Source organism: Leopardus geoffroyi, chromosome D4, assembly GCF_018350155.1.
Source record: "Leopardus geoffroyi isolate Oge1 chromosome D4, O.geoffroyi_Oge1_pat1.0, whole genome shotgun sequence".
Lineage (NCBI taxonomy): Eukaryota > Metazoa > Chordata > Mammalia > Carnivora > Felidae > Leopardus > Leopardus geoffroyi.
Genome location: NC_059342.1, coordinates 76,171,708 through 76,199,048, shown reverse-complemented (window position 1 = coordinate 76,199,048; position 27,341 = coordinate 76,171,708). Strand labels below are relative to the sequence as shown.

Below are 27,341 nucleotides of genomic sequence, written 5' to 3'. Positions count from 1 at the left end.
TTGAGCAAGAAATTGGGCTTCCCTATGGTTCACACCAATCTCCCCACCCCACATTCTGGTTTCATGCGTGATAGATGCCGCCCTCTCTGACTTTCTGGGGCTTGCCTCCCACAGAGGGATAACTTTCAAGATATTGCCTTTGTTTCCAGATTCTATAGGAGCCCACATGGAGCATCAGGGATTCTCCCCACTAGAAGTGACCTCACAGGGAGGTGTTTGTGGTCTGTGCCTTCCCCAGGACTGCCATATATGGTGACACAGGTTGTGTACTGTACAATTTCAGGGTGGTACTCGTAGGCATACTGTACTTTTACTATCTCATGTAATCCAGACAAACTATGAGTCATGAGAAAACTGACTCTTAAAGGATTAAACAACTTGCCCGGGTCCCCCCACGAGGAAGTGGTAAAGTCAGGATTTGAACTCAGAGTTCATCGTGGCTCCCAAGGCATAAATGAAGCAGAGGTTTTATTTGTTAATGTGCTTTTAGTGGCAGTGGGAGGGAGAACACGAACCTCCCCTATAGTAGTCCCTGTCCCTGCTGCCAGGATCTGGAACTTGTTTGGAAAGCAAAGAATTCCGACTCTATACAAGCTGTTTAATTCAAGATGCTCTGGGTCGTAGGTTTCTGCTGTGTTTACAGGCAGCAAGAGGGGATCTGAGGTGAATACTAGATTTGGCTCTCAGGCCCCTGGTCTGAGGGTAGAGGAAATTCATTTTCGGTACAAACTAGAAACGTCAATTGTATTAGGAGCCCATTTGGCACACGTCCCCTCATTCTTTGCGCCGACAGGCAATACCCTGCCCCTCCGCGTCTAGCCTCTCCACCGGTTGCCAAACAGAACTGCTTGAGTCGTCTGATAAATTTACATTTTCCTCTCCTTTAAATACAAACTGGCCATGAAAGGTACTTGGCAGGCCCCAGGCAGACTGGGTTCCAGTTTGATAACATGACCACGGCCAGAATATTATTTGGCTCAGCAGTTTGGGTAACTGTTAGCAACAGTTTTATGTAAGGGAGGGAGAGGGGAGCTGATCAGCCTGCATGAGGCCAGGGTAATCTCTGGCCTTTGCTTGTTCCTGCACTGGCTTCTGCTTCCCTGGCCGTCAAGGCTGGGAAGGATTTGGGTACACAGACGTCCACGGGTGTACTCTATGAAGGATTTTCAACTGGTGCCTGTTGGATTCAGTCTGTCTGCAGTTGGGAGGACCTGGACTCTGATTCTGACTCAGGTGACCCCAGCTGTGTCACCTTGGGTAGCTGACTGACTTCTCCCAGCGTGAGTTTTTCTCATTTAGAAAATAAGGAGATGGTTCTGGATGTTCACTGTGGCTCTTTCTCATAGCTTGACATTTCCTGAGCACTTACTAGGTGTCTGGCACTGTCCCAAGTGCTGAAAACTCAGGGAAGATTAAAGAGGTGGTCAAGCATTTCACAGCCTGGGGAGGGGGGCACCTGAAATGAATTGCAGCACAATATGGCCAGTGCTGGGGGGTGGGTGGGTTGGAGAATCCCAAGGAGGGACACTGAGCCTAACAGTAGAAGGGATCTCAAGAAAGAGTTCCTGGGATTGATAGTCACCAGAGTGGGGGGATGGGCAGAACAGGTGAAGGGGAGTAGGGGGTACAGGCTTGAATAGTAAGTCACAGGGTTAAGAGGTACAGCACAGGAAGTGTAGTCTATGGTAGTGTGATAGCATTGTAAGGTGACAGGAGATAGCTACACTTGTGGTGAGCACAGTGTGACATATAGACTTGTTGAATCACTATGTTGTACACCTGCAACTAATATAACATCATGTGCCAATCATCCTTCAGTAAAAGGGGTTCCTGGAGGAATGGGTGCCTGAGCTGATCTGGGAAGGAAGATTAGAAGTGAGGCAGCTGGAAAAGGTAAGAGAAACTCTTTAACTGAGAATGCAGAGATAAGAGGGAAAGCAGTCTCACTGGTGATGGAGAGGCCTCAAATCCACCCTGAGGAGCTGGGAGTTTATCCCACAGGGGATGAGGGTTACTGGCTCCAGAAGGGTTTTAAGCAGGGGAATCGTCGTGACAAGATCTATGCGCTGAACAAATTGCTCAGGCTGAAACGCAGAGAATGCGCTGGAGGGAGGCAGGGGGCTAAAAGCAGAGAGATGACCAGAAGGCTGCATGTGGCCCAGGAAAGAGATGTCGATGGCCTGAGTTAGAGTGGTGGCACCAGGGACAGGGAGAACAGCTTTAGGAGATGTCCTGGAGGCAGAAGGGGTAGGACTTGGTTTGCATGTGAGGAGCAGGAGAGAGAGGGGCTTAAGGATGGTGGTTTGACAGGGCCTGGCATCTGGGGGGAACTATAAAGATGGGTGAGTGCTGGTTGCAGGTGAAGCCTGGGGCCCATCCAGCTGAACCCTAGCCTCACCTGGCTGAAGGTTCTTGCACACCTGCGAAATACGGGGCTCAGTGTACCAACCAAACAGCGGGTTCTATCACAGTGGAACCGCTAGTGGGTTTAAGGCTCCTCGGGAGTGAGCTGGCCTCTTGTTCCCCCTTCTCCATCCTAGATTCCCCCACCCATCTCAGAAGCAGCAAAAGCACTTCAGTCACAGACTCCTCCCACAGGAGTGGGTGGGAATGCCAGACTTCCTCCCAGGCACAAGGGGATGGAGACAAAATCCCAACCCTGTTATCTCCTCCTCGTCTCCCTCTCTTCCCCAGTGTTCTCCAGACTCTACACTTCTAGTCTGAGCCTGGTTCCCCTTCTCTTCATGCCGCCATAACCAACTGATGTCTTGAGGTCATGGGATTCCATACGTGCTTTCCTTCGGAAAAGTTCTAACACTACACATTTTACAAAGCTAAGAGTCTCTAGGCCAAAATATGGTGTTCAGGGAGGACAACAAGGCTCAGGGACATTACAAAAGAATATAACTAGAACCCAGTTTTTTAATGTCTGCACTGACAACAGTGCCACATCTTCAGAGTCTACTGGAGGACACTGTTCTTCAGACACAGGTCGGTCTTCGGTAAGCAGATAGGAGAGGGCCCAGAGCACCGACCTCAAGTTCAAGGAGCCTTACCTGGGCAGCATCGCTGTCTTCACACTTGATCCTACACTCGCTGTTGAACTGGAAGCCATTTGTGCACTGGTAGAGCCCATGGAATTTCGGCGGAGGTGGGTCACAAGTCACAGGAACACAAGCTCCCTCCTGCCAGCTGCCATCTTGGGTACACTGAGTCTTGAAGGCTCGTCTTCAAAGAAGAGATAAAAGAAGAGATGTCTCAAGGACCAGATGGCTAGACTCCTGCCCTCCCCCCCTTTCCCTTTCCCGTTCCTGATCCCCTACCTGTCCTTTTGGTTGGTGGGGGGCATGCACAGGGATTGAAGAAAATTCATTCACAGAACTTGAGGCAAGAAGAGTTTCAGACAGTGTCTCAGTTGCATGTGGATTAAAATAAAATTCTAGCCCTGCAAGCTCCTGTCCTCTCTCTTCCTTCTAGAAGGTTCTTATGGGTGCTAGTACAATGATGATATTAACACTCACCATTTGTTGAACAATTACTATGTGCCAGGTACCTTGCAAACACTTTATATACACATCCTCATTTATTTTTCACAGTCATCCTATGCAGTGACTGATATTATCATTCCCAGCTTATTGCTGAAAACTAGAGGCCCAGAGAAGTGAACTCACTTGCCTGAGGTCACACAGCCAGTAGGCAGTTCCTAGCAATGTCCCTCTAGATTCTCACAGGGCAGCATGTAATGAACAGTGGCTAATCCCTCTAGCAAAGAAATGAGTGCTTCCTTGTAATCGGATATCCAGACCTGGCTCTCTTTGCCCCCCAGAACTTGTGTGTATTTCCAGCCCTACTTACTTCTTTGACTTCCGGGAGGAGCCAGGCACGTGGTATCCAGGTTTGCACTTGTACTTGCAGAAAGAGCCCACCTTGTGCTTGTTCTCTCGGCACCGGGCTGTCTGGAGGTCTGCGTTGGGCACCGGGGGTGGAGCTAGGCACATGAGCTCACACAGGGCCTCCGGGAAGGACCACAGTCCATCCTCCATACAGGTCAGCAGGCTGTTGTTGCCTGGAGGACACAGGCGGGCAAGGTTTAGCAGATGGGGCGGGAAGGTGTGGGGGATGGGTCTCTGACAGACAAGCTAACTTACGGGTTGCCTGGACTTAAGCCAACTTGAAGAGCCAGAAGGCTCTTGGTCTTGGAATCCTAGACCCTTCCATTTACAACTGAGAGACCCTAAGGAGATCCAGAGAGCTGTGACAAAAGGAGACCCAACCTGGCGAGTAACTCACCCCACATCTATAGTAAATGAAAAGTCAAGGATACTGACTCCTGATTCTGAACCCCATATACTGCATAGGAAAGAGACTTCATGCTTCTTCCATCCATCCTCCTTGGTTTGCCAGGCGGGCATCTGAGCCTAGAGATGAATGTACCTGCTTTCTGATCATTGACACAGGAGGCCCCTATCAGAATCTACTCTGAGCTCTGATGTCAGGGTGCCATGTGACCTCAAACTGCCTGCCGTTCCTCTCTGGGCCCTGTGCCCCTGTACTTATCCTAGCCCCCCTTGTGCCTGGAAGTGACAGCACTGTGGTATCTGGAGGCTTGATATTTCTTTCAGGCCCCAGTGTTCAGTGAAGCTTTGCCAAAGCAGCTGAGAGAGCAGCACTCCCCTGTAGGCCGTGCCAGCTCCAACAGACGTGCTGACTGCCACCGGGAAGCTGGCCTGATGGGGAACGTTGCAAATAAAAGTAAAACACGAGGTGTTAGGCTTTTCACTGCCAGGTCATATATTGTCAATGCACAAAAACCTCCCCCAAGACAATTAGAGATGGACCTGAAGCCTGGGTTTCTCAAGGGGAAACGCTCGTCTCCCCAGTTATTACTGGACAGTGTTAACAAGCAGGGCTGGAAGCACATGGGAGGCTACGGGGACGTGAAGGTTGCAGGGGCGGAGAGATGGGGCGAGCTGGACCTTCACCACATCCTGAGTGCCATGGACACGTTACTCAATTATTCTCGCAGCAGGCCCATGAGAAATAGAGACTTGGATGGTGAACTGACCCAACTGAGTCCTCAGAGTTAGTAAAAGGCGAACTGCAGCTTCGAACCAATTTTGTCTAGTGACAAAGGTGTTATTATTTTCCATGGAAAGTTGGCTACATATGTTCAGTGGAGCCCTTTTCTCTGAGAGCCAAATGAGAGAGGCAAACCCCGACTCTCCTTCAGACAAAATGAAACATTTACGAAAAGTGTCCAGAAAAGTACTGTCAGGTTCCTTATTTGCTTCTTCACTCCATACCTCCTAACCTCACCTTCATCGGCAGATCTGAGGGGCCCATGTGAATTGCACAGAGGCCTTCATTCATCCAACAAGCATCTATGCAGTGCTGACTATGTGCCAGCTACTCTTCTGTATGGTGGGACAATCTCCTCAAACACAGCCCTCTTGGAGCTTATATTCTAGTGTGATAGGGAGGAACTGAATAAACTATATGAAAAAGTAAACTGTTTGGCATACTAGAAGGCAGTAGATACTCCAGAGACAGATAAAGGAAGAAGAAGAAGAAGAAGAAGAAGAAGAAGAAGAAGAAGAAGAAGAAGAAGAAGAAGGGGAAGGGGAGGAGGAGGAGGAGGAGGAAGAGGAAGAAGAAGAGGAAGAAGAAGAAGAGGAGGAGGAGGGGGAAGAAGAGGAGGAGAAGCAGGAAGAAGAAGAGGAGGAGGAGGAGGAAGAAGAAGAGGAGGAGGAAGAGGAAGAAGAAGAAGAAGAAGAAGAAGAAGAAGAAGAAGAAGAGGGAGATGAAGGAGAGGAGGAGGAGGAGGAAGAGGAAGAAGGAGGAAGAAGAGGAAGAGGAGGAGAAAGAAGAAAGAAGAGGAAGAAGAAGGGGAGGAGGAGGGGGAGGAAGAAGAGGAGGAGAAGCAGGAAGAAGAAGAAGAGGGAGAAGAAGAGGGAGACGAAGGAGAGGGGGAGGAGGAGGAAGAGGAAGAAGGAGGAAGAAGAGGAGGAGGAGGAAGAAAGAAGAGGAAGAAGAAGAGGAGGAGGAGGGGGAAGAAGAAGAGGAGGAGGAGGAGGAGGAAGAAGAAGAAGAAGAAAGGGAAGAAGAAGAGGGAGAAGAAGGAGGAGGAGGAGGGGAGGAGGAAGAAGAGGAAGAGGAGGAGGAGGAGGAAGAGGAAGAAGAAGAAGAGGGAGCAGAAGAGGGAGACGAAGAAGAGGAGGAGGAGGAAGAGGAGGAAGAGGAAGAAGGAGGAAGAAGAGGACGAGGAGGAGGAGGAAGAAGAAAGAAGAGGAAGGAGAAGAGGAAGATAGGAAGAGGAGGGGGAGGAAGAAGAAGAGGAGGAAGAAGAGGAGGAGGAAGAAGAGGAGGAGGAAGAAGAGGAGGAGGAAGAAGAGGAAGAGGAAGAGGAGGCAGAAGAAGAGGAAGAGGAGGAGCAGGAGGGAGAAAGAAGAGGAGGAAGAGGAAGAGAAAGAGGACATAGGCAGTGCTGGGCACTCTTTCTATAGGCTCCTTGCTCCCTGACCCCAATCATTGTCTTCTTTCTCCTCCTCTGTCAGTGTGATCCATCTGGTGAACACGAGGAAACCTAGTGTCTGTGAACTCCACAAAGGATTGCATGTTGATAAACAGTGATAATGCAAACTATAGAGATTTCTACATCAAGTAAAAGATGACTCATTTGGCTTCCATAGAAGCAGAGAGGTTTCTAGAACACCAGAGACTACAAACGGCTTTTTGCATTGCTTTTGTGACTGGGGCAGTGTTTTGGGGTACACAGGCATAGCAAAAGCTATAGGCTCCTATAGCTTTTAGGGAAGGGGGAAGAGGAGTTATAAAAGATATAAGCTGAATTGACCTCTCTGAATTCCCCAGGAAAGATAAAATATCTGTGGAAAAAGTGTTAGGACTCCTAAAAGTATACCGTATCAGCATTGCAAATTATAAACTGAAAGTCATGGTCCTTTAGTGGCAAGATAACATAAAAATTGCAAAATGCTACTCAAGAGAGGAAATGTGTGTGTGTGTGTGTGTGTGTGTGTGTGAGAGAGAGAGAGAGAGAGAGAGAGAGAGAGAGACAGAGAGAGACAGAGAGACAGAGACAGAGACAGAGAATGCAAACCAGAAACGTAAATTCTGGGAGAGGGTATATAGGAGTTAGCTGTGTACCACATTCAAAAGAAGAACCATGCTAAAGCAGGAATTGGTGGTTCAGGACCATGGACATGCCCGCACCCCAACAACAAACAAAATCCAGGAGATGCAGACACAGAATCAGTATTGCCATGCCCAGCCGTAGCCACGACTCTATATCTACTATATGGCATTGAAGAAAGGGTATAACACATGCTATCCATGTCCTGCCCTCATCCCCTTAGCCCTGACCTCTGTATTCTGAAGGATGGTTACTGTACCTGTAATCCTGTGCTAGAGGCCTTTGGTTGTGGTCATGTGTGCATGCTCTGCCTGTGCATAGGGCAAGCTCACAGTGCTGCTGGAAGAAGCATTCAACCAGTGATGGAGCTGGTGGATTAACATGCCAGTCCCCAGAGCTGTGGTACCTCTGAGGAGCATTCTGCTCTGTCTCTCACAGTTCCCCAAAGGGACTGAGCTCTGGTTGCCCACAGCAGTATCTGGCTCTAAAAGAGACCCTGGATGCTTCTGTCACGTCCATGCCTCCTGATCTCATTCCCTGCCTGTGTTTCCTGGGGGAGCGTGATGATCTCTGGAAAAGGACATGCGAGCTGAGATCAAGAGACAGATGCTTAACTAACTGAGCCACCCAGGTGCCCCTCATCTGTTCATCTTTAAAGTCAGGAAAATAAACCTTGCTCACCCTACCTACAAATGTGCCTAAGGAAATTTCAATCTCTAGTGAATGTTAAAATAATTATAAATGTACTGTCAAAGAAATGTGCCTGTTTTTATTATTTTATTCAAAAGATTACCCAGAAGACCAAATCTCTTTGGGAGCACCTTTAAGTCTGAAATTAACCTAGGGCAAAATACAAGTTGCGAAGTACCAGGAGACCTAACATCTGATTTCTTAGTACGTCATACATGGTGCCTGCATCCTGAAGCCAGGGAATGGACCTTGTTCATTCCTTTAGTGCCAGACCCTAGCCTAGTGCCAAGCACATAGTAGGCCCTTCGTATCCATTTGTTAAATGCATGAACTATTATGAATCTGCATGTGACACTGAATAAGTCACCTAACCTCTCTGGCCTTAAGCCAAAGCTGTCTTTGAGTTCATAGCAGCTCTACAATTTAGGATGTGAAAGAATGTTGGCCACTGTATTGTTCTGAGAAAACACAAATGCAGCTAGATGGACTGGAAAAGGACACACGAGCCCCCGGGAGGCTGCATCGGCCAAAGGCTAGTATTGCTGGAGCTGGGAGGAAATTCGGTTTCTTTGTTCCTAGTAAGAAATAGACCTTAACAGAAGATACAGAGGAGGAAGAGGAAGAAGGACAGGAAGTATAGAGGAGAGGTCTCTGTACAAAGTCCTGGGCCAGATGAGACAGGAAACAAGGACATAAAGGATTTCAGGATGGTCGTTTTACCAAAAAGAGCCAACTGGAACTTCACCCAGCACTGAGGCTGCAGCAAGTCAGAGGGAAAAGCTGAGGCAAAAGAAATGGAGCCATCAAGAGAAACATGCCATCCTCTGCCAAGTTCAGTCCAGAAAGCACATTCCTAGGCTCCTGAGACCCCATGGAGTCAAAGAGAAAATCTGAGCTGGGCTTGGCAGTCCCAGAAAGCATGTCATTTGCTCAGGAAAACTGGGCTCTCATAGCTCCAGCCGAGGTGAATCAGATTACATTTTGATTGTTTAATTGTCCAGTTCTCCTCCTAAATGTCTGAAAGGAATTATACCAATAGCTGTTTGCAATTGAGTCCATCAGGCAGGCCCAGAAGGAATTATCAGGGCCATCTTCTTGATGTTCCTCATAACCCAATTTGTCATCAATCCCATTTTGTAGGTGAGAAAACAGAGTCCCTATAAGGGAATGTGAGTCACTCAATCTAGACTTGGGGCTCCCTCCAGGTCTGACTCCTAAGTGCTCTCTATCTCTCTTTCTTTTAAATGTTTGTTTGTTGGGGCAACTAGGTGGCGCAGTCGGTTAAGCGTCTGACTTCAGCCAGGTCACAATCTCGCGGTCCGTGAGTTCGAGCCCCGCGTCTGGCTCTGGGCTGATGGCTCAGAGCCTGGAGCCTGTTTCCGATTCTGTGTCTCCCTCTCTCTCTGCCCCTCCCCTGTTCATGCTCTGTCTCTCTCTGTCCCAAAAATAAATAAACGTTGAAAAAAAATTTTTTTTAATAAATGTTTGTTTGTTTGTTTGTTTATTTATTTATTTTGAGAGAGAGAGCGAGCGAGAGAGCACAAGGGGGAAGAGGCAGAGACAGAGAGAGGGAGACAGAGAGAATCCCAAGCAGGCTCTGCACCATAAGCAGAGAACCCAATGAGGGGCTTGAATTCACGAACCACAAGATTGTGAGCTGAAATCAAGAGTCGATGCTTAACCAACTAAACCACCCAGGCACCCCACCTAAGTGCTCTCTTGACCCCACCACAGAGCTTTTACCCATGAGCACAGCCAAAGAACATGTCATGGAATCAGGAGAATTTGGATGAGTGGAGTATCTCAAAATCAAGAACTGGTCATACAATAAGATTTCACAACCTCCACCCCCTTGTCCAGAATGGTGCCCTTTGCTTCCACATTTCTTTACCAAGGGGCCCCATTTGTCATTCCGCATGTTAGACTCAAAGGAAAGAGGCTGTTCTAAGATGCAGTCACCACTAGAGACAACTAATGGAAAACTTCCCAAGAAGAGAGAGAAAGGAGCCTGCAACATTACACACCTGCCATGCAGGAGAGGCTTGGGAATGCAAATGGCAGACACAAGGTAGATAATTCCACCAGATTGGTGGGCATGGCATGCCCAGCAAAGGGTCATATCTAGAGTCAGGACTCCCGCCTTCTGGCCTCAGTGCTAATGGTAATGTCTTCCTCTTTTGGGCCTCAGTTTCCCTATCGCCAAATTAAATGATTATCTTTGATAACCTCTGGGCTTCTCCAAGCTCTGAGGTTCCAGTCTTCAGTGGGGTTCTGGGTTGAGGGACAGGCTTCAGAAAAGGTTTAAAGGGCTTTAGCAAGTAAGAACAGGCTTGACTCTCAAAACCTGAGCAACTGCTCAGAGTGGAGCACGAGTGAGAAAGGAAGAATCATTTAACAGATTACATCTTAGCATTGCTCATGTCGAAAAGTGGCCTCGTAGGCAGCTGTGTGATCTTGGACAAATCTCTTCTCCACTGTGACCCTCAAGTCTCCAGGCATAATCTGAGTAGTGGTCTACCATCAGCACCCAGCAGTGGTTCGGACCCAGTGGCATCCTAGTCCATCCGGGGCCCTGACCATCCCAAACACCAGGGTGACAGATGGAGAAAGAAGCATTCTCTTAGGAGTTGTATGAGAATCTCTCTTGTAGGGGAAGGGTGACCCTGTGTTTTGTGGGGAAAATGTCCTGATGAGATCATTGGGACCCTCCAGGGCCTGGCTATCTGCTTCTGAGAAAGAAGGAAGGGTCTCCTCCTGAGACAGAAAAGAGAATGTGCAATTCCTACAGTGAGGGAAGTCGTAACAGGCTCTGCAGGGAGATAGTTGGGGTGAGGAAAAGAGTTGAGGGCAGGTACGAAGGTTCACTGCTATAGGATGTGGCCACTCTCTTTGTCCACTCAGCTTACATCTCCATATTTGGTAATGCTTGAGAAATCAGGAAGTGCTCAATGATGTTGAGTATCTTCTGGAAGCAAGTAAGTAGACTGAGTTTTCAATCTGAGGTTAAATAGACAAAACAGACAGAAAAGGCAATAAAAGCCAGTAGTACAATATGAACCTTTGAGAAAGATCTTTGTAGGATGAAGGTGTGCTCACTTTATTTTTTAAAATATTTTTTTAAGATTATTTATGTAAGTAGTCTCTACATCCAACGTAGGGCTCGAACTCACAACCCTGAGATCAAGAGCCCCATGCTCTTCCACATGAGCCAGCCATGCTCCCCAAGACATGCTTACTTCAGAAGCCCCACTCCACGGTCAAGTGCACCCAACACAGTTGAGTTGAGGTTGACAAGGTGATATAAGTAATGTTGCATTTTTAGCTCTTTAATTAAACATTTATGATTTTGAAGTTTTGTTGTTGTTGTTGAACTTGAGAATATATTTCCTCTCATCCATTTTTGTGGGTTCTACCTGTGCTTGTAATGCTCATTTAGTATAGTGCTTCGGTAGAAGTGACTCGGAGGCTGTGGGTTTGCATGATATTTTGCATACATCTTAAAGAGGGCTCAGAATTTAAGTGAAAGTGGGGATATTCAAGAAAAATTCCCTGGGAATAGAAAGTTAAGTGTTTGTTATAACAGTTCCCAGGGGCTACACTAGTAATTGCCTGTCCTGGGTGGTGGCTGCTTGTCTGATGACACTTACCTCCCAGGTTCTGGGAGGAACATGGAGGATGGGACCTGTCTCCACAGCTCCCAGGACTAAGGCCTCCATGAGATGAAGAGGTCAGGGCTGGGAGAGAGGTCATGGCACAGGTTCTCACAAGGATGCCCCTTGGGGAAGGGGCTCAGTATTCACTGAGCACTTTCTCTGGCTCTGGAATTTTATACACACCATATCTTTCAGTCCTCATCTGGACTCTTCAATGTGGACACTCCTACTCTCATTTAACAGATGAGAGTATTGAGGCTCACAGTCATGAAATAGCTCTTCTAAGATCAACAGCTGGGGCAGAGCCAGAATTGGAATCCCAGTCTGTCTGATTCTAATGATAGTGTGCTTTTTGCTTACATTATACTGCTAGAAAAGGAAAAATGAAAGGAAGAAAGGGAAGGGAAATAAACAAAACATGGAGGGAAAAGTTGTTCACCTCCTTACCCCCTCACTTGAGAAGAGGGGCATCAACAAGCTCTAGAGAGACGTAGCTGGACCTCCACCCAGTCCTTACTGCCTCCCACACCCATGCAGATGTGTCATGGAGAAATGCTTCTCTGCATTCTCTGGAGAAGAACAAAGTTGGGATCACCAACTATCAAAATGGTGGTCCCTCTGGGCCTCATCTCCACAGCGGGGTCACCCCCTCTTCTACCATAGTCAGCAGAGGAGCAACAGCAGAAGGGTCTGAATCACTTTAAGAACCATTATTAGCCACAATGGGGGCTATAATAATCAATGCTAATTTGCACACTGCTGCTTCCCAGAGGCCCCTGATTGAGAGGAGAAGTGTGATTTCTTGGGCTGGAGTTATTAACACACGCCACATCTAGGCCAAGGGAAGGGCTCAGACAGCCTGAAAGGTGGGGGGCTTACAATTTCCACTGTCTCTTCACCTCTCCCCAGCCTACGTCTTTCGAATACCTCGCATGAAATGGCTATAGCTTATTTACTCAAATCATGTTGGGTTAAAAATGAGGGGACCCAAAGGGTGCATCCCATCAGTGCTTCCTGTTTTTCTTTTGGGGTATTTTAGTGATATTGCTTGCTCTTTCATTCATTTCTTAAACATTTCCTGCAATATTACTTTTATCAATTTATCCAGCCATCCAGTCAAAACACTCTGTTGTGTCTTATTAAGTGCAGGTTCTGGGCTTGTTGACAGCAGATGTGAACATGGATTAGCCACAGCCACTGCCCTCCAGGAACTCATGTCCAGTCATTGTTGGAAACTCTGCTTCCCCCTGAAAATTTGGGGAAACTATTGACCCTCTCCAATCACCAAAATGCCTGCAACTCATGAATACATAACATTACATATAAGTTCAAGGGAATTCATAGACCTCATGCCAATCCCCCCGCATCCCATGGAAGTCCACTTATCCCCACTCAGTGGAATGATGGTAGGACCTATGTTTCGTGGCAGGACCCACCTGAGGGAGGACCCATGCTTGAGTGAAATATCATTTTGGGTGTCTCATAAAGGGACAATGTTCCCTCTGATAAAATAAGCAAAGGAGAGGATCCCAGCACCTCTGAGAAATGGGTATACAGATCTTCCTCACCATACGACAGGTCACATCCTAATAAACCCAACACACATTGAAAACATTGTAAGTCAAAAATACATTTGTATTCCTAGCCTACTGAACATCCTAGCTTAGCAGGTCTACCTTAGACATGCTCCGAACATTTACATTAGCCTACAAAGTGGGGCAAAATCATCTAACGCATCTAAGCCTATGTTCTAATAACATGCCCAATACCTCATGCAATTTCTTGAATACTATGCTGATGGCGGCAGACAGAACGGCTGCGCGGGGACAGAGTGGTTGTATAGGTATCAGTTGCAAGGTACTATGCCCAGCACCACAAGCTGTGTCAGACGACATCCTGCTAGCCCAGGAGAAGATCAAAATTCAGAATTCCAAGCACGGTTTCTACTGAAAGCATGCCGCCTTTTGCACCGTTGAAGAATTGTAAGTTGAAGCATCATAACTTGGAGATCGTGTGTCATGTTAAAACCCAGTATTCCGACTGGAAGCCAAGAGCATTGGTTCTGAAAATACCACTAGCTTGCTCTGTGATTTTGTACATGTTCCTTCCTTCCTCTCACTGCACCTCCGTTTTATCATGTTTCCAAATAAGCACTTATTCCAAGAGCTCTGAGAACCCTTCTAGTCCTGACATTCTAGGTCACCCAGGCCGGCCTCTTCTCCATTTCCAAGATGTGGCCTCTTCTTCTGGAAGCCTGATTATGCCTCACTCGCCTCAACACCCCGATGTTGCCCAGGAGATCCCGGATCCCAGCAAGTGCCCCCCACTCACACCTGCTCCTCTCCCAGCTGGCCCTTCTTAAGGATGATCTGCGGCTTTGGTGACAGACACCAATGTGGATCCCACCCCAGAGAGTGTGGCCTCAGGCAAGTTCTTTAACCTCTCTGAGGCTCGATTTCCTCCACTGGAAATAACATGGGAATAATAATACTTATCTCTTAGGCTTACGGGGCCCTAATCCTATCCGGTGAACTCGTCACGTCACTTCCAAATGCTACTTTCTTAGAATCTCTTTCCTCCTCCCTCCCTTATCCCTGCCCTCTCTCTTCTTTTCTGTGAGACTTGTCATATTTATCCCCACTCTACTTTCTCCTCGGCTGCACAGCCAGGCAGTTTCCATAAACTGCACTGGTGGAGGGAAATCAGAGGAGCAGATAAACCCCATCCAGCCCTTGAAAGTGCTGGAGACCCCGGGGAGGGCCTGGAGGCAGCCTCTGGGTTTCCCACACAGGAAGCAGGGCCAAGCAGAGCCAAAGGGCCCTCGATACCTTTCAATTGCGCAGGGTGACGGCATTGGAAGGAGCACGTGCTACCAAAGGTGGTGCCTTTAAGGCAGGAGAAGGACGCGGCGTAGACGTGATGCTGGTCCGGGACGCCACAGTCCACTGGCTCACACGCCACCTGCTTGTTCCACTTGCCCTCGGTGCAGGTCACCATGACGCTGGGTCCCGTCTGAAAGGCAGAGGTGGGCACGGTAAGGGCACGCAGACAGAATCCCGCAGGTCGGAAGACCCTCTTTTCCCCCAGCGACAGCTCAGAGTCTCATCCTGGCTCCAGGAGGTCACTGCTTCAGTTCACTTTTGACAATCCCCACAACTGTTTGGATTTGGTATCTCAGTTCCTGTTCTCCAGATGCAGACACTGAGGCTCAGAGACATTGATTGGCTCCAAGTTACACAGCTGTAAAGAGGATACATGGGACTCGAACTAAAGGCTGCCTGGAAAGTCTCCCGGATTAGTATTCCCATTGTGCTGATGAGAATCTTAAGACTCAGACCTCTTGGAGCCCGACGACTTCTTTCCTGAAATAGCCTGTGAAATATGGCACAACAGTGGGTCACTGGCTCTTGGTCCTTGTATCTTTTCTTGGCTCTGCAGGAGGTAATAGGGAGCCTCTTGTTCTGTGTGGTACAGAGTGGGCATAGCCCCGGGATACTGGAGGCCCGGATGTGAGTCCTTTGTGCTGAGTCTATGGGCAGGTCCCTCTCCTGACCTGAGCTTGCCCGCTCGCACTGAACCCAAGGATTGCTCTAAGAGCCACTCCCTGCTCTGAGATCTGATGGTTCAGTAGTTGAGAGAGATAGACATAAACAAGGAACAAGCCTGGGACAAGCGAAAAGAGTCGGCAGGGATTTGAACCAAACCAGAAGATGGCAGGGGTGCGCGGGTGGAAGGGTGAGGCCAAGCTCCAGAGCCAAGGGAGGGACTGCCATCAGCAGCCCGCAGGCTGCCATTCAAGGAGGGAGCCGCCAGATCCCAGGGGACTGAGGATGCCAAATGTTGATCTGGGATCTTAAAAGCAAAGGACATTTTTCCCCTCCTAAGCACACATCAAAGGGAGCAGAGGTCCTTTGCTGCCAAAACAGCCTAATTGTTTCCACAGGAGTTCAGACCTGCCGTGTCTGACACGAGGAAGTAGGTGTCTAAGACAAGTGATCGAGGGCTCCAGGGCTCCCACGTGGGACTCTGTTCAAGCCCAGAAGCTCCACACAAAGGTCTCTCATAGACAAGTAGTGTGCGCTATGTGCCTTCAGCATGAAGGTGACACCCGCTGGCAGGGTCCTGGGAAAGGCTGCATCTAGTGACAGAGCCCCTGGCACCCTCAGATCTCATGGCTTCACGGCCCCCTCACCCCACTCCCCACAGCCCCTGAGATCCCACGGCGGCACATGGCTGAAGCAACATCCTGCCGCATCTGAGATCCACCCACGGCCATTCCCCTTGGGCAGCACACTTCCCTCTTCCACGAGCTCCTCTCATGACTCGAGGGCTCTCCCTGTGACCAGTGTCAACGCCAGACTCCAAGCCACCACCGAGTGGGCAGCCAGACGACCTTTATCAACCATGATCTGACCACATCACCTTCTTCAACAGCTCCCTGCTGCCCCGATAAAGATAAACCTCAAACTTCCTGACCAACCTAACAGGGCCTCACACTGGTGGATCTTGCTTGCCCGCCCCCCAGCCTCATTGCTTGGACGAGTTCTGGAAAGAAAGAATCGGTCTGCGGCATGCTGTTTCTCACCAACAGACTTCCATCTGCCATCTCTGCCTGTGCACAGAGCACCAATTTCTCCCTCCCCAGCCACACACCCTGGTGCCTATCTATCCGGTGCTTTTCAAGCCACTTCTTCCAGGGTGAGGCCCTCTGGGCTTCTACCACACCCTGCACTTGCCTTTACCCGTGTTTCTCACACTGTGAAGTCATTCCTCACTCCTTGTCTGCTCCCGGCAACAGTCACTAGGCTCCTGAAGAAAAGGAACTAGGTTTATCTTAGTGACATTTTTTTTTTCCTCTCTTTAGCACCTAGTACAGCATCTGGTTCCTGGCGAGCAGATGTGTTACAATCTGTTTTACAATTACCATGAATGAGCGAACACCTCATTGTCAGAGGGCTCACCTCTTTCCAAAGCAGCCCCCTCAACTGAAGCAGAGCTCTGCCTGGGAGGATGTCATTCCAAAATGTTCAGCCTCTGGTTCCGCAGGTTTGTAACCCTCACAAAGACTCCGATACAGGTTGTGTGGAACGCTACCTTGCACGGGAACCATTGTCTTAGAAATTCTGGACTGGTGGGTTGACTCATTCAATCCACACATATTTACAAAGTATCTCCTGTGTGGCGGCACTGTCTGAAGTGCTGGGGATTCAGCAGGGGACACGCTCACCGCCCGGTCGGCCTCTCCCGGGCTGGAGAGGGGACCCCGAGCCCAGCACCTGTGCACACCTGGCTCTTGATGAGCTCGTCATCCCGCTGGATCTGGAGCACGTAGCCTGTCCGGCAGCTCACGGTACACCGGGCGCCGTGGTAGCGGTCGCTGCTGGAGCAGTTGAGAGAGGCGTTCTCCACCGCCAGCTCTGGGCAGTCAGCGGCCTCACATGCGAAGTGCACACAGCTGGGGAGGAAAGGAACAGGAGGGTCAGAGGGAGTTTCCCTGCAGGATCACTGCATGCCAGCTGGGAGGTAAAGAGCTCAAGGCATCCCCCTCCAAACTTTTGGGAGCTGAGACAGAGGAGAGGGAGAGGTGCCGGCTTTGGTGAGGAAGACTCTGGAGGCAGGGGCCACAGTGTATCACAGGGCATGGTTTATGGAAACAGAGAAGCCAGGGTTCAAACGTGGCAGAGAGCTGTCTGTGTTATTCATCTTCAAACCTCACAGAACCTCGGTTTTTCCATCTGTGAAATAGGGATCATGATCACAGCAAGTACACACTGAGTCTCTCACGTGCCAGGCACCAAAGATGAACAGCAGACTCTTCATATTCTGTAGCAATACTCACTTTCGAGGGCGGTGGTGAGAAATCAGATAGGTCAGGAAAGGCACAGAGCAGAATTCCCGGCACGTAAAGACACTCCCTAACTGGCAGCTAATGGTATAAACAAGTCTATGCTCTATAACCTAGAAGCTGTGTGAGTTTGGGCAAGGTACATCACCTCTCTGAGCTTCAGAGCACTCTCAGATTTGGCCAACCCATAGGGTCATGAGACCCAACTGAGGTGCTGATTGTAGAAGTCTTTTATAAACTGTAAGGTGACTTCTGGATTGTCCGTAAAGCTGTTCAATGATCATGCCTTGCTTCTTGGTGTGGCTGCTGTTCTAATCTTGCTGTCGATTTGAATTCTACCCACTTCTCAAGTCTGCGCTCCATGTAAATTTGTACAGGAAAATTTCCCCTGTATTCCCTATGTTCCCAGGGGAGATCCCTGGCAGGCCGTCTGCCCTCCTTTCTCTGACTGGCCTCACGCTTCATGCATTGAAAGCACGGGTCCGGGTACCCTCCATGTGCTGGAATGTGTGCTAATCCTTAAGGAAATGGAAATAGAAAATCCCTGTACTGCATGGTCTTTCCCCTTATGTTTACTGTTACACAGACACTCAGTAACTTTAGCGACTATTCACTGATTGCTTATGTACATGAGCTCACTCCATGCTCACAACACCCCTATGAGCTAAGTGTTATTCATTTTATAGCTGGAAAAATCGGGGACCGGTGAGATCAAGTTACTTCTGTAACTTCCCACCCAGATGTGTGGCTCCAAAGTCCTTGTTGTCAACCTTGCCCCTCACCTGGACTAGAACTTTGCTGAGGGTAGAGATAATGCCTGTTTCATCTTGGGGGTACTCTGCACTGCGATAAAGATGCTTTGCATATGGTAGGTGCTCCTTAGTAGCAAGAAACAAGTGGGGGGGGGGTCTTGCAATTGCTGTTAAGCACTTTGAGGAGGCTGAGACGTTCATCGGGAACACAGAAAGCTTGTAGGGGGCAGTTTTCTCTAATGTTTGCCTCTCTGACTATGTCCACACCAATGACGGCCACAGGGTGTGCACAGAGCTAGGTCTAGATGTGCGCTCAGAGCCTCAAGGCTTTCGCTTTCCTGTGTTTATCTAGGAGACAGTGGTGACCAAACCAGCTTAAGAAGAAATTCACAATTTTTTTTTCTCTTGGTCCCCATTTCAGGATACCCCACTGAGGGTTTTACAGGAAGATAGCTACCCATCTCCATGCTCTATGTCCTGCTCAGAAGTATGGGGAGAATCAAGGGGTAAGGGTGGGGGTATGAGCTAACAGCCTCCAAACATCACAAAAACACTTTTTAAAATACTCGGAAAAGGGAAGCGTTTGAGGCTTTAGACCCACACCCACGCGGGCTTTGCAATCCCCACATAACCCCCTTCCCAAAGGCAACACGTGAGAGGGATTAAGTGACACTTGCTGAGATATTCGATTCTCCGCCCTCCTTTCTACCCCCCCACCCCACCCCCGACAGTCTCCCCTGCACTGTGCCATGTGGAGGCCTCTAAGAGACTATAACTCTGGAGTCAACGCAAGGGCTCTGACACCAAACAATGCATCTGTTCACGGTGTGTAAGCGCCGGGGGCAAGAGCCACATGGTTCCAATTTAAATAGATTTACTCTGTAAGCTACCAGCTCCTGAGCTAGTCTTCTGACCTATGCCTTACAGTGCGGCCATGCTCGCTCTGTGCTCCCAGGATGACGGCCAGGGGGCTCCGGGCTGCTCCGGGCTATGGGGCCACAAAGGTAAAAGCAGCCTGTACCTGCCCCCCACCCCCATGTCTCTGCACATTAATGTTCCTCGTAAGAAAAAGGATAAACTGAAACAATGGATTTCCTACAATGGAAAAGGCACAGGACTTAGGAACTGGGCAAATCCGGCCTCTACATCCAGGAACGCCCCTTATCGCTAACCTTGGAAAGTTACATAGTACACTGAGCCTGAGTTTTCTCCTCCGTAAAATGGAAGTAAGAAGCCAATTTCTCTCTCAAAAGTATCAACAGGGTGACAGGTCAGCCACTCATTCATCTTTTCCACAGGCCTTGGGTGGGGACCTCGATGCACACCAGACACTGTTGTAAACCCTGGGGATACATGAAAATTCCTGCCACCTGTGTCTTTGAGGAAGAAGGACATGCACCCCAGAAAAGTCATAAAGAAGCCTATTTCAGGCACAGAAAGGGCACTAACGAGGAAATTATAGAGGACGACTGTTGGGGGTTGGGGGAAAGGCACCATGTGCAGATGGGTCAGGGGGAGGAAGCCTCCATGAAGAGGGGACATAAGAACTAAGACCTGGATGAAACGAAGGGATAAGCCAAGCAGAGGTGTGGAGCAGAGGGAATCCCAGGCAGAGTAAAGAACACATGCAAAGGTCTGGGTCAGGATGGAGCTCAGTGTGTTTGTATAATAGAAAGGCCTATGCACAAGAAATGCTTTGGAAACTATGATATTGGCAAGAGAAGATGGTTTCTCTGGCTCTCTCTGCTGTAGAAGGAAAATATCCCCTGGTACATGAGTTATCTGACCGAAAGGTTTTGTGGCCAAAAGAATAGGGTAGCATTGGATTCATGAGAAGTCAGCTTTTTTCTTTTTTCTTTTCTTTTCTTTTCTTTCTTTTTTTTTTTTTTTAATTGCAGGACTTCTCAGAACCTTGATGTGGATTTCCAGGAGGGGCTAAGACAACACATCATTTTCCAAATTCTGATAACCTTTTCCAGTGTGTCATTTCTGGATTAGTGTCCTCCAGAGAACACTGTGGGGACTGAGGCATCCCTGCTTTTTCAGCACATCTGTGCATGCCTGGCTCACAGGCTTCAAAACAGGGAGAAAGGGGGAAGGGAAGGGAATCCGTGCCAGGTATGAGTCCCTGTGTTTTACCTATATCACCTGATGTGCATGCTCACCATAGCTTCTTAAGGTAGTACAATGACTCCCATTTTCAAGAAGAGGAAAGTGAGACTCAGTGACTTTAGCTGGCTGGCCAAAGGTGCTCTGTATGGACAGAATGTCAGTGCTGTTGTGCCGGCCTGTCCCCTAAGCCCCTGCTCTTCTCTTTGCATTCCCATCAGCTGGAAGGGTTGTATGAACACATTGTCCAAAAGTGATAAACATTACCCCAAATACCCCTCCCAAATAACTCCCTGACACGGCCCTGTCATTTCTAAAACACAAAAACAAAAATCAAAACAAGGAGAACAAAAGAAAAACCTCTGTCTTCATTTTAAAAAGGGGGCGGGTGGGGCTCCTGGGTGGCTCAGTCTGTTCAGTGCCCAACTCTTGATCTCGGCTCAAGTCATGATCTCATGGTTCATGGGTTCAAGCCCCTCATTGGGCTCTGCACTGATGGTGCAGAGCCTGCTTGGGGTTCTGTCTCTCCTTCTCTCTGCCCCTCCTCCACTTGTGCTCTCTCTGTCTCAAAAAATAAATAAAAAAAAGTCTTTAAAAAATGGGGGAACGATTTAATACCCATCATGGGCAACAAAAATAAGAAAGAAAAAAAGAAGACACTTCTCAGAGTAAGTTGGCTAATCCAAGGGATGGGGGAAGGGGCTTTTATCAATGAAATTCTCATAGGTGGGTAAAGGAGGAGACACACGTCCCCCATACAAAGATATGTAAATATGTTTTCCATATATATATATATATATATATATAATATATATATGTATATTTAATATGTTTACTTATAGACTCAAGTTTCGTATAGAGGTATATCCTTCAGTGATTCAACAGCCAACCCCCAACTGCTGTCCCCTCTGCCCAGGGAAATGGCCCCCAGTCACGCATAACAGGATCCAAAACTGCTCAACCAGGATCCAAAAGACCAGCACTGGAAGGGCTGCTGAGGGTTCCGTTCCTGACTGTGTCCCTTGACTCTTGGCCCAAGTCCTGTAGCTACGCCGTGGGGAAGGGGGATAATAATAATCCCTGTTTATAGGTCACTGTGGGTTACCTCAGATGGAGACCACAGAAAAGTCAGCATGTCCACACTGGAAATGAATGGAAGACACTTGTGGCACCTTCCCAGCGCTGCAGGGTCACTGGGAAGGGAGACTGAGACAGTGATGAAGACAGGGCTCCTTTTTCCCTTCCGGGGAATGCAGCGACTACTAGAAGGGAATCCTGAAAGGCTCTTGAACCCTGGAATCCTAGAAGCCAGAGGCAGTGGCCCAGGGGTGATGAGGCCCCGTCGGATGCCTGCAGGGTGGGGACAGCAGCGCGTTGTGCGGGGCGCCCGAGGGAGGGGCGGCTGGCCGAGCAGCAGGTCACTACTGGCGCAGGTGGCCCACGGCACCGACCCCATCGTGTCTCCAATCTGCCGATGTCTTTACTATGAACACTCCTGACGTTTACATGTTGGCAACTAATTACATAAGAGGATTAACGGGGGCAAATCCACGTTGTTTGTGGCCTCATCGGGCCCGTGTGGCAGGAATCTTGAAACTTCAGATGAAGAGGAACCTGCTTTGCCCCGGGAGGCCTGAGAACTGGATTCCGATGCCAGTTCTGCTGCTAAGTGGCCGGGGGGCCTGAGGAACTCCCTTCCCTTGCCAGGACCTCATGAGAATGCAGAACCAGAGAGTCTCTTAGAGGCTTCCCAGCTTTCAGGGACCACAGTTTTATGGAGACAAAACAATAGAGGTATCTAATTTCACAGCCCTTTGGAAGGGGGAAAAACAGACTTTGATAATCCCAGTTATTGAAAGGACACAGAAGCAGAGGAAGGCCAGTAGACATCTGACAGGAGTGGAGATTAAACAACATCTGGGAGAAGAGTCAGGAGCATCTGGTACCTTCCAAGAGACACACATGCTCAGCCACAGCGGTTCCATCTGCAGATGTGTCCCCCAGACCAGTGACTCCCAACAAGCATTCTGAGAGGTGCTGATCCCTTGTGGGCTGGCCAGTGTGGGGGAGCCTGTGGTCTCTGGCCACGAGAGGCTTCTTGCTGGGCTCCAAATCTCATACACGAATTCCTATAGAGTCATCTGATGGGATGGATAGTCACCTGTGGGCTCCTGGCAGTGCACAGACTCTGGGGATGCTTGTAGGCACATCAACTCACCCCCACCCCACCCACAGTCTAAGCCCACACTGGCTACAAGGAGTCAATCTGGCCACAGGAAGAATTTGTTTCCTCCTAGAGTTGGCTTTCTAGAAGTTAGCTCTCTATTGGAACTGTCCTTCTCTGGGTGGGCTGGCATGGGGGAGTGGGAAGAGTTTCAGGTAGAGGAAGGAAGGAAGGAAGGAAGGAAGGAAGGAAGGAAGGAAGAAAGGAAGGAACGAAGGGAGGGAGGGAGGGAAGGAACGAAGGGAGGGAGGGAGGGAAGGAAGAAGGAAGGAAGGAAGGAAGGAAGGAAGGAAGGAAGGAAGGAGAAAAGAAAGAGGAAAGGAAGGAGGGAAGGAAGGAGGGAGGGAGGTAGGAAAGAGGGAAGGAGGGAGGGGGGAAGGAAGGAAGAAAGAAGGGAGGGAGAAAAGAAGAAAGGAGGGAGGGAGGAAGGAAGAAAGGAGGGAGGGAGGAAGGAAAAAGGAGGGAGGGAGGGAGGAAAGAAAAAAGGAAGGAGGGAGGGAAGGAGGGAGGTAGGAAGGAAAGAGGAAAGGAAGGAGGGAGGGAGGAAGGAAAGAGGGAAGGAGGAAGGGGGAAGGAAGGAAGAAAGGAGGGAGGGAGGAAGGAAAAAAGGAGGGAGGGAAGGACAGAGGGAAGGAAGGCGGTAGGAAGAAAAGAGGAAAGGAAGGAGGGAAGGAAGGAAGGAGGGAGGGAGGGAAGGAAGGAGGGGGGCGGGAAGGAGGGAGGGAAGCAAGGAGGTAGCAAGGAAAGAGGAAAGGAAGGACGGAAGGAGGGAGGGAGGGAAGACGGAAGGAGGGAGGAAGGAAAGAGGGAGGGGGGAAGGAAGGAAGGTGATAGGAAGGAAAGAGGAAAGGAAGGAGGAAAGGGGGGAAGGAGGGAGGGAGGAAGGAAAGACGGAGGGAGGGAAGGAAGGGACAAATGAAGGGAAGGGAAGGGAAAGGGGAGAGGAAGAGAGTACTAATTGTATAAGCACATGGCTCACTGAATTTTGTAATAAACTGTTCAATTTCTGTTTAGAACCACAGGATAGATAGATAGATGGCATGTGTGTGTGTCAGACACACAGGAGCCTCGATCCATGGTGTGGCTTTCCTCACTGAAGAAGCCTCTCAACCCACTCACCACCATCACTACGCGCCCCCGTTGTCCCCCCTTCCCCTAGGTGTGGAGCTGGGCTTGGGCTAGAATCCCACAACTGGACCTCTCATTTGAAAGCTGATCCTGTTTCCTTGGGCCTCTGAATTTATTCCGAGTGCTGCACCGGGACTGGAGACCCTTGAATCTAGGTCAGAGCACCCGCCCGAATGGATTTTGCTGTGGTGACGCTTCTCCCAGGGCAGCCCGCTAGATATCATGCCGCTCTCGGGAGAAGAGAAGGAAAATGAGGAGGGAGAGGGTGGGAGAGGAGGCAGAGTGGGCGGAGAGGGAGGGGAGACAGCAAGAAAGAGAATCCGTGGGGTGGGGACGAGGGAGGGGTGGAGGGCTGGAGGCCGGGAGGCCAGAACGGCCCCTTTCACTACCTGGGAACCAGCTGAGAGTCAGCAGGCCGTTTCTACTAGAGCCAGCTGAACTGTGTGCTATAAAAAGTGATGCTATTTACCTTGGTGTTCTGAGAATGGAGAAAAACATCCCACGGTTTTTTACAGTTGTTGCTTATTTCTTTTCTTCCCTCTCAGTTTGTTTGTTTTCAGGCACATTTATGCGGTCCTGGCTATTTGGGTAAATGCCTCTTCAGCTCTCCAGGGGCAGCTGCCTCCTTCTCCAACCCCTCTCGCCCCCTCAGAGCACTCGGGTGCGGGGTGTGGGGGGGTGTCCCAGCACCCCTGGCCTTGGCACTGGGGGCTCCGCCCATCTTAGCCAGGTCCGCGCTCAGGGCTGAGCCGCTGAGACCCTCAGAGCCCCAGCTCGCTCACGTCCCGTGGTTCTTGTCACGAAACGCTCACACATGAGCGTTCCTGACAAGTCCTCTCGTCTCCTAGACGTGCTTGGCTCTGTTGAGCGCTTGGTTCTGGTGGCTTTTCGGGGCACACGAAGCAGGATTTTGCCTCCTACTGCCTGGACCGCCTTGACTCACCCTCTCTGTCCACACCTCGCAGGACAAGTGTGATAACGAAATAAAATAATGAAATAAGATAACGAAACACATGTTGCTTCCTTTCCCCTGCATCTCACCCCTCCCCATTCTTGGGAACTACAGACTGTTTGAATTGGAAAGAACCACAGAGAACATTCGATTCATCACCATCATCCCATGGATGGGGAAACTGAGGCCCAGAGAATGGTATGACTGGCTCACAGTCGTACAACCGGTCAGAGACGGGGCAACGCTTTGTCCCCGCTCAGTGCTTCTCAGTCACGAGTCCAAGAACTCAACAGATATTAAACAGTTGATTTGTTTCGGAGGTTAAACACTTGTAACTGTTTACTTCGGACACAGGAACTGCTAATTAAGAATTCAAAGAAGCCAGTTGTTGGCCTCAGTCAACTTGCCCATGGTCCCGGTGGCTGGTTAAGGATGGGAAAGCATTGCAGAAAAGGTCTAATGGATTTGCATTTCCCATCGACATTGTTTCCCTGGGTTCTGAGAATTAACTTATTTTTATAGTCTACAGAGCCAGGGATGAAAAAGCCCTTTTAGTGTGAAATATAACAGTGGGTGATATTTAAGGAGCTCTTTTGCCTCCGAATGATTGCGACAGATTTTGCACAACAGAAGCTAGAGACAGTGGGTGCAAAACAATGTGGGTTTTGCAACCACCTTTTGTGTCCCCTGTGGTGGCAAGGGCGTGGGAAAGGCAGTGGCCACCACCCTCCCTCCCCCCCCCCCCCCCCCGCTTTCCTCTCCTTGCTCCCAGGTATACAGGGCTGGACTGGATTGCCTTTCAGAGCATCTCACTCTGGGGGAGCCCACTGGGACTCCCCCTGTCGTACTGTCTCCTTCTGGATCTCATTAAACAAACGTGAGAGGTGCTGTGTGAGCCTGGACCCACCCTTCCCCTTTCGGGGCCCTGGAATCCTAGAGGGTAACACGGGCGTTTGAGACACTCCAGATGTACCCGATGATCTCCAGGGCTTCTTCCAGCTAGAAGAATTTCATGCAGAGAAGCCCCACTGTCAGATCAGAAAGTGGCCATAAATATTCTGTATTAATACATCAGCCTTGCACAGTGCCTAACGGTCTACAAGAGGACTTTCATCTACGGCGCACCATTCAGCCTTCATGACCACCCGGTGGGGTAGATATCATCCTCCATTTATTCCAAAATAGGAAAGGAAGACTCAGAAAAGTGAAGTGACTTGTCATGGGCACACAGGCAAGAAGGGGAACGTTCAAGCCCAGGTCAGAGTATCACCAAAGCTCATATTCTTTCCAGGAAAACACCATGCTCTCTTCTCGTCGGACCACTAGACCACTCAGGGGCTAGTTGGGGAAGGTGGAGAGATTTCCCCATCACTGAAACACACAGTAAGCTGGGATGAAGCAAACAGCAGTCTCCCTCCATCCGCCTAAATATTCCAGTATTTCAGAGCTGGAAGAGAGCTAATCCACCTGTCTTTTCTTTGTTCAAATGCGGATGCTGAGGCCCAGAGAGGGAACGCGATGTGCACCATGCAAGCAGGCCACTGTCAGCGCCAGGCCTGCGAGCCAGGTGAGGGGGTCTTTCCACCGCCCATTCCTGCTTCCCTCCCTCACCCCTGGAATCCGGAGACGCGCAGGCCTCCCAGGCCCACAGGCAGAGCCAGCCAGAGGCCAGAGGATGGAGAAGGGAGAAACACGCAGACTTTTTATAGCAACACACGCATCTAGGCAGTTCCAGAAGGCGCCCATCTGCTTCTGGCTACAAAACGGCCCAGGGCGATCAGACCCAGGGTCCCTTACCTCTGCTCGGCAGGGCTGTAGGTCTCCCCTCTCTGGCAGCTGCTCAGGGTGACGGGGTCAAAGTTGTCGAAGGAGCGGAGGGCCACCCCCGAGATGGCGACCAGGGGTGAACTGAAGCTCACACGGACCGCCTGGCTGTGGTAGAAGGGCTGGCTGAGGTCATGCACCACAGGGATAATCAGGGGATTGTTCCTGCAGCTCAGGACATGGAGGCCTGTCAGGAGAGACAGAGGGCCGAGGGGCCAGGCTCATTACTCAAGGCCAGTCACGCCCTCCCCAACGGGCCCTTCCCGAAGCCCCCAGACCCTTTCATGTCACTGCACAAAAGCACCATTGGGTGGCCAGTGGGGATTTTGAGTTTGATTGAAAGTTTCTTTGTCTGCCTTTTTCTCTTGGTTCCAAATCTTTCCAATCCCTTTGCCTCCCTGCCCCCTAAGCTTTCTTGTCACCTAGCGCCCACAGCCTCTCTCCCTCCCCCAATGGCCACCTCTCAGACTAGCATCGCTGGCCCTGACCACCCTCCCACACTGCATGAGGGCTGGATGGTCTGAGTTGCTAGTTTTCAGGCTGCCTTCCCCATCCGCCATAAAGATGGTGGAAATAATTCACAGCAACATGCTCTTTCCAGAGTAAGAAGCCTGCTCTCATGTTTAATCCAGGAACCGGGGAGCAGCCCTGTGAGGTAGGGACCTCTGCACTGATTCAGCAGAGTAAGACTGAGAAGCGAGGGCAGAAGGTGGTTTTCCAGGGGCACACGGAGCAGCCAGCAGGGTAAAGTCTACATCGAACCCAAGCTTGCTTCAGCTCTCCGTTCATTCTAGAACAGGGAGCAGGTCCCCAGGCTTTGAGAAGAAAGGGAGAGGGGCAGGGAGAAAGGGCACACACAGAAGACAGAAGGGGGCAATGGGGTGGGATGGAGTTGGAAAAGCAGACACTGGCTTTGGTGTCCAATGGACCTTGGTTCCAATCATGGTTTAACCTGCCTCTGAGGGGACTATCACATCCTAATGATGGGACTCCAGCAAGCTCCTCAAACTCAGT

At 49.8% G+C, this 27,341-nt stretch overlaps 1 protein-coding gene across 1 annotated transcript in view; it reads right to left on the bottom strand.

Moving 5' to 3' along the window:
- PAPPA (pappalysin 1) overlaps positions 1-27,341 on the bottom strand; it is a 244,964-nt gene that overhangs the window by 44,351 nt on the left and 173,272 nt on the right. The window contains exons 13-17 of the mRNA XM_045469597.1: positions 26,301-26,514; positions 16,780-16,948; positions 14,322-14,505; positions 3,856-4,066; positions 3,057-3,228 (exon numbers count right to left, since the gene is read on the bottom strand). Of these exons, the coding sequence (XP_045325553.1) occupies positions 3,057-3,228; positions 3,856-4,066; positions 14,322-14,505; positions 16,780-16,948; positions 26,301-26,514 (950 nt within the window). The remainder of the gene's footprint in view (positions 1-3,056; positions 3,229-3,855; positions 4,067-14,321; positions 14,506-16,779; positions 16,949-26,300; positions 26,515-27,341) is intronic.